General features: G+C 37.1%; 1 protein-coding gene across 1 annotated transcript; it reads left to right on the forward strand.

Annotated features, from left to right (window-relative positions):
* Positions 1 to 8,447: 8,447 nt before the first annotated feature.
* LOC122032333 (AP2-like ethylene-responsive transcription factor At1g16060) lies at positions 8,448 to 10,948 on the forward strand. The gene is made up of 7 exons (XM_042591612.1): positions 8,448 to 8,689; positions 8,786 to 8,977; positions 9,063 to 9,151; positions 9,270 to 9,343; positions 9,418 to 9,468; positions 9,530 to 9,606; positions 10,246 to 10,948. The coding sequence occupies exons 2-7, from the start codon at positions 8,806 to 8,808 to the stop codon at positions 10,812 to 10,814; spliced, it is 1,032 nt and encodes a 343-aa protein (XP_042447546.1). The 5' UTR covers positions 8,448 to 8,689; positions 8,786 to 8,805; the 3' UTR covers positions 10,815 to 10,948.
* Positions 10,949 to 11,801: the final 853 nt, after the last annotated feature.

Below are 11,801 nucleotides of genomic sequence, written 5' to 3' on the forward strand. Positions count from 1 at the left end.
AGCCAGCTCTTTCTCCCACTCGAGCAAGCCATATAGAAGAAAGTTCGCCCATAGTCTCTATCCATGACAGAGCCATAATCGGATCGAGATCTCCGCGAAAAGAGTGAAACGAGTCTTCATCGACTCACCAAAGGTCGGAATCCTAGCTCGGCAAATGACAATATCGACGGTACATAGAACTCATGAAACACCGGAGTCGATACTACAGGTGGTACCGCTGAATAAACCGGAGGAAGAACTCCCGGTGCTGCAGTATATACCGGAGCATAAGCCGTCGGTGGTACCGCCTGGGGAATAAAAGTGGTGGCAACTAGAGGTACGGTAGGAAAAGGTACCGCATGTGGTGCAGCAGCTGCTACAGTAGGCACTGGGGGTACAGGTGCCACTGGTATAGGATACACTGTAGATCCAAGTGGTGGTGGCACTGAATACGTCGTAGGCTGCGCGGGAGCAAATGTCGGGTACACCAATGGTACCCCTGATGGTACTGTAAATAAGGTAGGAGTGGATACCGTCGGTGTGGCCAAAGTAGGTATCTCTACAGGAGCTATCGGGATTTGAGAGCCCGATGCTCCCGCTGCATCCTGAGTCTGTCCCTGACTGATAGGCTTACTAACAGTGGGCATCTCTGGCCTCGCACGTGGTCGTCCAGCACCACGTCTCGCAGCAATACGAGTAGATCGTCTCATATCTGTTAAATTAAATTACAGATATCAATACCAATATAACCAACATAAAATAACAACATACCTATTTGCCGTCTGGAGATGTTCCGTCGCTGTCCAGTCCCCAATTTGAACGCCGGAAATCCAAATAAATCCGAAACGGAAATCCGAAACATAACCATATCGAAAATCCGATAATGCCCAGTTTGACTCGCAAACGTGGCTAACCCAAATATCCAGAATACCAACAACAGGTATCCGATAAATCTCTAGAACACCAAAAGCAGGTATCATAACCCGCTCTGATACCAAATAAATTGGTATCAGATAAATCCCGAAAATCCATAATACAAAAATCCAACAAGTATCGCCAAACTTGACGCTCTGATACCAAGTAAATAAATTGGTATCAGCTCTAATCCCCCCCCCCCCAAGAATTAGTGACTTCTTCTCCAAAATGAAACCCTACTTATACAGTTGTTATTTGGGAAGATTTTTACCTACGAATCGGTTGACCTTACTCACCAATCGATTGTCACGTCAATTTCTACTGTTTAAACCTATAGAATGACTATTTTATGCTATTAATTGATTGCACCAATCAATTGATAGCTTCCAATCAATTGCACCAATCGATCTTGAAGCATTATGTTCGCCTAAGATAGACTTCAATCAATTCGCAAGTAGTAAAAATATAGTCTCTAAATGAGCTCCGTTTCTCACCAATAATCGTCTCATTTCGATATCTGAGTCAAAAGTTATAACCTTAGGAAGTTTACTCTGTCAGAAGTTTCTTGTTTCCTAGCATCTAATCAACCACTTCTGCCAGATCTTCACACCTCATGTCAACTCCCTATTAAACTTTCAAGTTTCAACCGCCAATATCTAGTCAACCATGATCCACTTGAGCTTTTTTCTTACCAACTATTTGTTAGACTTCCAATAACCAAGTGTCCGGTCAGCTATGATTCACTTGAACTTTCTTCTTCTCATGTTCATTCCCTATTGAACTTCCGATCACCAAGTGTTCGGTTAACTGTGATCCACTTAGACTTATCATCTTTATGTCAACTTCATATTAGTCTTCCGATCACCAAATGTTTGGTCAATCATGATTTACTTAGATTTCTCTTAACAACTCTCTATTATACTTCTGTAATCGTCAAGTATCCGATGTACCTTAACCTACATGACTTCTCATGTCAATTTCCTATTAGGCTTCTAACATCATCAAGTATCTGGTTAATTATGACCTATTTGAGTTCAGTTCTCTATTGGACTTCTGACATCGTCACGTATTCAGTCAGCCTTAACTTACTTGATTTCGTTACCATCAAGTATATGGTTAACCTTGACCTACTCGACTCTTCTTGTGCCAACTACCTGTTGAACTTTTGACATCGTCAAGTATCCAGTCAACCTTAATTTGCTCAACTATTGGTGCAATTTTCCTATGTCAATGCTGATCAGTTTGACTAAGCTTGAGTTGACTCAAGTTTGAGTCTTGATGTTTGACAATATATGGAGATTGCAGATGCAATTGTCCGTTATGGAAAGATTAGTCAAGGTTTGACTAGTTTGATGTGAAGAAGAGTCAAGTAGGTTAAGGTTGACTGAATACTTGATTGGAAAGTCTTGACTGGAAGTTAGGCAATGGCAAGTCCAACAGGAAGGTTGGCAGAAGAAGAAAATCTAAGTGGGTCAGTATTGACCGGACATTTAGTGTGAAAAGTTCTGGTGAGTGAAGCCAGGTGAAAAGCTCTAGTGAGTGAAACTAGGGAAATGAAAAGTCCTGGTGAGTGAAGCTAAGCAGAAAATCCTAGTGAGTGAAGGCATGTGAAAGTCCTAGTGAGTGAAGCTAAGCAGTGAGAAAGTCTAGATGAGTGAAGTCATACATGTGGAAATCTAGGTGGGTCAATGGTTGACTGGACAGTTGGTGATTGGAAGTCCAAGTAAGTCAAACAATTGACCGGATACTTGACACACGGAGAAAAGTCCAAGTGGATAAAAAAAATTGACCGGACACTTGGTTAAGAAGTCCTAGCAGGTCAAGGTTGACTAGATGCTAGGCAATAAGAAGTCTCAGCAGGTCACGGTTGACCAAATATTGGGTAAGGGAACCCTGGACTTTGTTTTGGAAGTTAGGGTTTGATAATCGATTGGGCTAATCGATTACCATAGCTTAAGCGATTAGGGTAATCGCTTAAGCTCATTTTTACGAGTGCACAGAGAGGTTCCTGATCTTAAGCGATTAGGGCAATCGCTTAAGAAGTCCTCTGTGTGAAATAGAAGTTGTAGTAAGTGATTAAGCAAGGAAGCTTAATCTCTTATAGTCTGTTCTCGTGCGAATGGAAAGTCTCTTAATCAACTCGGCTAATCGATTAAGAACCCTTAAGCGATTAGAGTAATCGCTTAAGGTTGAAAACTAGTCGTTGTTCGCCCGATAAAAGGTTTCGCGTGTACTATTCAACCCATCTTCTCTCCCACTCTCTTCGTCAAGCTCAGAGGTCATCACCGTTGATTCTTGAAGCTTCTTGGAGACAAGTGTTGCTGCATTTGCAAGGTCAAGAGGCGTTTCCAAACAAGAAGAAGAAGCAAGCTAGAGTTTCATGATTGTAATCTTATAAGATTTCATTTTGTATTAGCTTGTATTTTCCTCTTCTTTTATTTCTTTGTGTGTGAGCTTGTATGAGGTTTTTCTGCCTCCAGATTGTTTCCAAGAATAAGTGTTTCATAGTGGAGAGTGTGCATGAGGGTCGGACCCTTGGATTAGGCACCTCTGTTTGAGGTGGATACCAAGTAAACCCATCTTATTAGCATTGGGGAGTTTTGTGTCGAGTTTATCCGCTGCATATCATCATCAACAAAGCGTGAGAAGCTATTCACCCCCTCCCCCCTCTAGCTCCGAAGTGTCCCAACATCAATATCTTACTAACATATTGATTAAATATCGAAATTCAAATTCAAGTCAACTCAAGTTTCGACTGTCAAGTATCAAGTCAACTGTGATTCACTTAGACTTTTTTTCTTACCAACTATTTGTTGGACTTCCAATAACCAAGTGTCTAGTCAACCATGATCTACTTAGTCTTTTTTCTTCTCATATTCATTCTCTATTGGACTTTCGATCGCTAGGTGCCCGATTAACTATGATCCACTTGGACTTCTCGTCTTTGTGCCAACTTCCTATTAGTCTTCCAATCACTAAGTGTTCGATCAACCGTGACCTACTTGAATTTCCCTTACCAACTCCCTATTATACTTTTGTAATAGTTGAGTATCCGATGAACCTTAATATACTTAACTTCTCGTATCAATTATCTGTTGGACTTCTAATATCATCAAGTATCTAGTCAACCATGACCTATTTGACTTCAACTCCCCATTAGAATTCTGACATCGTCAAGTATTCGATCAACCTTAACCTACTTGATTTTGTTACCTTCAAATATATGATCAACCTTGATCTACTCGACTTTTCTTATATCAACTACCTGTTAGACTTCTAACATCACTAAATATCCGATTAATTTTAACCTACTTAATTAAACATCAAAATTTAAACTCAAGTCAATTCAACCTTAATACCAGATGGATTGCACGAACAAAAATTTCACAGGTAAGTATATATAGATTTTCCACTCGGATTTTAAATTAATTTCCGTTTCTTTTTAACCATTTTTAGAGACGAAAGCTTGGAAGGTTTTTTCCCCTTAAAAAACCAAGACTTCTAAAATCGTTGTCGGTCGATTTGGATCGTTATACACGAATCGTATCAAGAAGTACGACCCAAACTTAAGTCGAATATTTTCATTTAAAAATAATAACAATAATATAAAAAGTCTTACCGAATATAATATAAGTAGAGTCTTAATCTAGCAGACAATTAAGAATAAAGAAAGGAGCAGCAAACTTTATTAAAAGGACGTCCTGTTACACAACCTCACTATATTAATTACCCTTTAATTTGATCAATCAAATCAATCCACGTAGACCTCTTAAACAACTCAAGAATTCCAATACATATTATTAACCACGAACTTAAATTAACCTAAATTAACTTGTTGTGATCCTTTTTTGTTTCTCTTTGAAAAAAGTGTATGCATGTATATAATTTCGTTGCAATATTCCTGATTAAAAATCGTGTTATTCCATTCAATCCTTGTCAATTGCGAAATTATCGGCAGCGTAATAAAATTATTTAGTTGGGAAGGCGCGTCGATAAAGTGGTGGAGACGTGACGCCACACGATAACTGACTTCCAGCGTCAATGTGAATTGTGTGTTCGATCAGTTGCAAGTTGCACGGGCCACGGCCGACATGACTCACGCAGTGGCCTGCCATCATCACCCATTGCATTCCACATCGGAGTGTAGTGTACTAGTCATGGGCGTCAGGAAGCAAGGATCTGTTAACTGTGACTCGGGGCATCAACCCTCATTAATGCCCCCAAACACTAAAATTATTAGAGTTATAAGATTATAAATATAATTTAACATTAAAAATACATGAAAAAGATTATGTATTCATAAGAGAAAAGATATCTCCATTGACATGAGACCTTTTAAATATATAGAATCCAAGAATAAAATCATGAGAACTTAGACTCAAAGTGGACAATATCATATCATTGTGAAGATATTTAAATTCTTTTATATTCTACAATTGGTATCAGAACTCGGATTGTCAGAAGATTTAACCGTCGATTATGCATAAGAACTATGATCTGATTGAGATATATAGAAAAAAAAATATTAATCACATGTTGCCATATCTAAATTTTTTCGATCCTACACTTAATAATTATTCAAAAACTTAGAAGTAACTGGTTAGGTAAATTTAGAAGTCGTCTAAATTTACATTTGTGGAATGTTTTACATTAGAGGAATTAAGCTACTCGATATGATAAATTTGTTTGAAAAATTTTCATTACAATGTTCATTCCTTCCATTTGTTGATTGTGAGAAGGATCACAATCACTGTTAGAAAATTTCTCTCCTGAATTCATTGCAGAGATGGTGCTTAATGTGAGCGCCATCTCTGCAATGAATTCAAAAGGAGAGATATTTTGTAAGGGTGATTGTGATCCTTCACAAAATCAACAAATGGAAGGAATAATGAACATTAAGTGAAACAGTTATTCCAAATTTATTTATGAGACAAGATTGTAACGGTACGGTTATATCTCTCATTTTCTTTTGCACATTTTTTTCGCATGCTATAATTTCATGCTTTGATATAATGTTTATATTGACTAATTAAATGATGTATGATGTGATCTTTCTTTCTTTCTTTATACAAAATTAAGCTCCCGTGATTTATTCTTTTTTCAGAGTACGTGTGGGGTAACTATAGTGACTATTGCACCTTTGCCACCAGAAAACAAGTTGAATTATATTTATTACTTTCCGTTTAGAACTCTCTAATAATATCATCTCATGCAAATTTAAATTCTTTTTTTCATTAGTGGGAACTCCTTGAATGCAACTCATTCATCACTGCCAAACAAGCATCGAACTTATATAACTTTTAATTTTCTAAATACATATAATAAAAAATTTATGTATTTTATACGAGTTTATATCACATGGCACGTGATTCTGCGAAGAATTACTTTCTCAATTTATTCAAAAATTAATTCGTCTGACGACGCATACAGTTGACGTTGCTAATTTAATCACATTTTAATCGCCAGAAGGTTTAGGGTAAAAGTTAACTGGCAAAGTCAAAGCCGCCCTTTTCTTCTTAATCATAACTTTTCAGCCGTCGACAATAATCGAACGATCCTTTAATACAGTAAACTATTATCTACCATCTAAATCCCTAACTTAAATCTTAAATCGATCCAGCGCATTATACTATAGTAGTATGTAGTATGATTCTATAATTGTTATAATATATATTTAATCTATTTAATATTAGTAAAAATTTACAGTTATAATATTATAGATGTTACTATAGCTATGTGAATATTGTATCATTTACAGAATTGTACTTAATACAACTATTGCAATAGCTACGGAATCTTAGTTATTATAATGCGGATTCAAAGTGATTTTGTAGCTGATATAATGCTCATTTAATTTATCCACTTAAAATTTATGTTGTAGTAGCTACAAAGTAACTATAATTTTGTAATTATTACAACGCATCCGAAAAGTTTAGAAATTAAACAGGAGATAATAATACTGAACAATATTAAAGGACAGTTGGTTAATTATATATACATGATTGAATAGGGGGATGAGTTTTACTTTTTTTTTTTTTTGTAATTTAAATATTTAGTGCTTCGAACCGACTAATCCTAGAGATGACCTATCCGACTCCACGACAATTTCTTATTAACTACCAGATAAATTAGGAAACACTCACGGAGACTCATTTAAGCAACTAGTGTTCTTAAATTTGTTGTTCCATTGAAAAAAAATCCTACAGTACATTATAGTTGGGATTTAAATATTAGATGTGTAGTTAATTGCTTAAAGGACTTAATCATTGCATCTTGATCCCAAGAGCAAATAGTCCTTTTTACTAGAATCTTGAAAAAATGTGTCATTCATGTGCTTAATGTTTATATATCTATATTCATGGAAATAGAACTAGGGGACTGTTAATGTAGCAGATTTATTTTTTAAATTTTTTTAAAAGATGTCTCATTTATATATTTTATTTTTAAAATTATTCTTATTTTCGAAGTGCTATAATAATTATGAAATGATAACTGATACTTAATATAGCAGCATCCACATTGGCATCAACGTGAACTCGTTAATATTAATATGTTGTTTTATTTATTTATTTTTTAATTTGTAAGTATTAACGCGTTCAAAGAATTGAACATGTTAATACTATATTACTACTAAAAATATCCACGTTGACCAGTACTATTTTATAACAATTGTGACTATACAAATTTATTTTAACTTATAGTATACCGTAATCGGACTAATGTTGATCAAAAATAAATAAGACATTCTTTTTAATTGGATTTGTCAAGTTCATTGTTAATTACATATATATGTACCTTCAAGTTCATTGCTAAATCGATTTTGCTTTTTTGATACGTCAATTTTAAATTTAAATTCTGAATTGATCGATTAATTGAGTTTATGAATGAGTGATTATCTGATAATAAACATAGAATATCCGTTTTTATGCTAAATGAGATCTATTGAACTTATAATTTATTAAATACTTTTATGAATATCAACTAAGTATAATAAGAAAATCGATTCGATTGTTATAACTAGATTTATTTTTTTAATAAATGATTGAACAAGACTCAATAGAATTTGATCAATCTTGTTTTTGATTGTTAAGATGAAAAATTACAATATTATTAAACAAAATAAATTCATACGGTAGTAATTATAATTTTATAAGTATTACAATATTAATATTAAAGGCAGATGAAAGACTATCAATATTATTCAATAAGTCAAGTTGTCCTATCAAATCAAAATTTAAATTTGAAATTGATTTATTAAAAAATTAAAATTAATTATAGACTTATAATCAATCGTTCAATGAGTAGAAATAGAATGGAGCTTTTTTTCTTAAGGTAAATAAAAAAAAAACTATGATTGAAAAAAGAAAGCGCTTCTTGGATTTTTCTTTGGGAAAAAACAAAATGAAGCCCTGACCTTTCTAAAAATTGTACTTACGATACGAATCCTGACGTTACAAAGCAACTACAGCTTTATCATTAATGGCCGGGTCATCTCCTCTCTATTTAACTCTCACTTCCAAAACCATTCGATTCACCTCTCCGTTTCCTTCCTCTGCTAAGTGTTTAACACTCACTTGCTGCTCCATTCCTGCTCTGCTTTTCCTCCTCCATTTATAACCTCCAATCTCCTCAGCCATCTATTGATTGTTGCGATGGGGAAGAGCCAGAAGAAGGAACCAGAGAGCAGCAGCAGCGGCAACGCTGTTACGCCCGTCAAGATGAAGAGAACGAGGAAAAGTGTCGCGCCACGTGATTCCTCGTCTCGCCGAAGCTCTGTTTACCGTGGAGTCACCAGGTCAAACTAAAAGTTGTTTCTGCTTTTTTTTTTTTTTTCAAAAAAACTCTCTCAGAAGAATTTTAACTGATAAATGCAAAACAAAATTGTTCACAGGCATCGATGGACGGGGAGATATGAGGCTCATTTGTGGGACAAGAACATCTGGAACGAGGCCCAGAACAAGAAAGGGAAACAGGGCATGTTCTGTTTTGCTTGTTTTGTTTCTTGGTTTTTTAAAATGCGATGTTTTATTCTCTAACACTGTTTTCTTTTTTGATGGATCGACGGGTGCTGCAGTTTATCTCGGTGAGTCCGACTCGATAATTCTTGTTAGTTATTTGAAAATCATTCCAGAAAAGCAAGCAATTGAATGCTGATTTTGGATTATTAGGAGCTTATGATAACGAGGAAGCAGCAGCTCGTGCCTATGACTTGGCTGCCTTAAAGTACTGGGGACATGATACCATTCTCAACTTCGATGTAAAGTTCTCCTTTCTTTTTCAGATACAAGTCTCTTGTTTCCTCTCTTTTTTGTTGTACTCCTTTTTCAATAAAAAAGTTGAAAGAAAAAAAAAAAAATCAAGAGCCGGAATTGCAGATATCATTGTACAGAGAAGAGTTGCAGAAGATGGAAGGTCTGTCCCAGGTTGAGTACATTGGCTCATTGAGGAGGTTAGTAAAATGACATGCCCATCTCCTTGACTCAACTAATCCTGTTAAAATCTCAAGTTCTATGACATGAACAGGAAAAGCAATGGCTTCTCAAGAGGGGTTTCAAAATACAGAGGCGTGGCAAGGTAACAAAAGTCTAACAAGTACAAGGCATTGTTTCACCATCTAATTTTTGAATCATTACAGACATCATCACAATGGAAGATGGGAAGCTCGGATAGGTCGTGTGTTTGGCAACAAGTATCTCTACCTTGGAACATATGGTTTGTAATCTTTCACTCCTTTCTCTAAAAAAGTGGCCGAGCATGCAACTTTTTGACATGTAGTAGTGTCAATGTTTTACTTTTCCATAACTTGTTGTACTTGTGTAGTAAATATCTTTTAATGAAAACTCACATGATGCATTTATTGTTGTCGACAAGTGCTTTGACTATTAGTTCTTAGTTAAAAGCACCTTTAATTAAAGTAGGTCAATATTGGTCACCAGTCACAGTGTTGGGTCAAGGGTTTCACTAAACTGGTTCCACCGGCCGATCTAGTTTCATGTGAAGGGACCTTCATACAAGTTTTATCCCTGGCATTCAGTAGGTTAAAGGTAGGCAAAATTGATCACCAACACCCATCATCTTCCAGTAACGGTAGGCAACAACTAAGTCCCTAATCTCTGTTTAATTTGATGCATGCTTCCAAGTATAGTAAATCCAGTAATTATCAAACAATTAGAATTGGTGAAGTAGGTGCATCGGTCTCCAAAGTTCAGCCAAAATCGAAATCACGAAGGATTCTGTCAAATCAATCAATTGACAATCGTGCCTGTTTTATTCTTTCATCTTGGACTAAAAAGTTTGAGATCTTGCTGTGCTCAGCGTAGTGTTCTTTTAACTTCTTCTGTTGGATCGCAGCTACTGAAGAAGAGGCTGCGGTTGCTTACGACATTGCTGCCATCAAATACCGCGGCACGAACGCGGTCACCAACTTCGACGGCAGTCGATATCTCGGAGCGCATCGCCCCAAAATTGGTGGCTGCAGCGTCGGCACCAACAATGCCGACCATCTTGGTACAGTGCCAGTGGCAATTACAGGCGACATCCATGAGAGTTTCATCCAGAACTCGAGCCCTGCACAAGAACAAAGTAGCAGTAGCTCGGAGAACAAGTCCCAGTTTCCTTCTTTAAGCCCTGAGTTAGCACCGTTGCCTTCGGACCTCGATCTGCTGTTGCAACCGTCGGAGTTGCAGCAGATTTTCGAGAGCACTTCGTCGTCAGAGAATCAGAGCTTGTCGCTGCCGACCCTTGTGAGCGACTACAACGACGCGCCATTCTCCCAGTGTAGTTTCGTAGAAGACGTACAAGCATACTTTGATTACCAAACCTTGTTAGGATGCGGCGCCGATGGGGATGATTCCATTTTCTGTGCTGATTATTTGAACTCGTTTCTGTTGCCAACTTTCGATTGGGAATTCGATGTGTAATAGGAGGGGGAGCATTGGACTCGGGTAAATTTAAAAGAGAGAAACACATACTTCCTTTTTCATGGATCAGGGATTTTTGTTGAGCAAGTAATCAATAAAATTGTAGACGTATACACAAATCACCCTACCTGTATTGTTTTGTCCGTATAATACGTGAAATGAAAATTGTTCTACGTTCTTTACTGTCTCAGATTTAAAATTCTTTTATTGGAATTAGTAGAAAGTATTGCATCGCTGATATTCTTAGTTCTTCAGACTTGAATTGTTTAATAATGTCGCCGCTCTTGTTGCTGACTCGTGTCGCTCGTAGAAGGCGATATTTCGCCACGTGTCTTCTTCGCCACTGCATGGTTTGTTTCTTTCTTCACTACGGCTTCACCGGTCCGGTGGAGAGTTGCCTGAATCGTCGAGCAAGCAGCGAGGGGAAGAAATGGACAAAGACAAGAGGATTGGAGTGCGGAGAAAGCCCGCGAAGCGGCGTTCGAGCAAGGGACTCGCCAAGGCGGTGGCGGATTACCTCGCGTCTGATTGTTACATGTACGCCCCTCTCGTTGACGCGCCCCCATCGGATTCGTCGCCGGATTCTGCCGCCGGCCCTCATTCGTCGGCAGGTCTAGATTTGTCTCTATCATTTTCAAAAGATACTTGTTAATGAATATTTAGTAAATTGCAGATCTTCCTGGTCCTTGCTCAGAGATCAGAACCCATAGAAGATCCAGCTTCCACACTGAATCCATTTCTATTCCATCTGGTATGTGCTTTCAGATCTTTTGGTTGTATAGTGTAAATTTTGTGTTCAGTCATCCTCTATTAGATCTTCGATGACATGCAGTCCACAGAGGCACTAAAGATTGTAATTTCTTTCCTTCTACAGACTCAGGGCTGTCTGTTGTGAACTTGAGGAGGCTGCCACCAAAGTATTAGTATAGCATGGCTTCGTAGTTATTGCTTTTCTCTATGATGTTCCTTAGCTTCTTTGCTTACTTG

This window comes from Zingiber officinale, chromosome 11A (genome assembly GCF_018446385.1).
Source record: "Zingiber officinale cultivar Zhangliang chromosome 11A, Zo_v1.1, whole genome shotgun sequence".
NCBI classification, from domain to species: domain Eukaryota; kingdom Viridiplantae; phylum Streptophyta; class Magnoliopsida; order Zingiberales; family Zingiberaceae; genus Zingiber; species Zingiber officinale.

What these genes read in the sequence shown, in the direction of transcription:
- LOC122032333 (XM_042591612.1), top strand. Translation starts at nt 8,806, where the DNA reads ATGAGGCTCATTTGTGGGACAAGAACATCTGGAACGAGGCCCAGAACA. An exon ending in GGGTGCTGCAGTTTATCTCG is followed by an intron (nt 8,978 to 9,062) that starts GTGAGTCCGACT and finishes TTGGATTATTAG; the next exon opens with GAGCTTATGATAACGAGGAA. An exon ending in TACATTGGCTCATTGAGGAG is followed by an intron (nt 9,344 to 9,417) that starts GTTAGTAAAATG and finishes TGACATGAACAG; the next exon opens with GAAAAGCAATGGCTTCTCAA.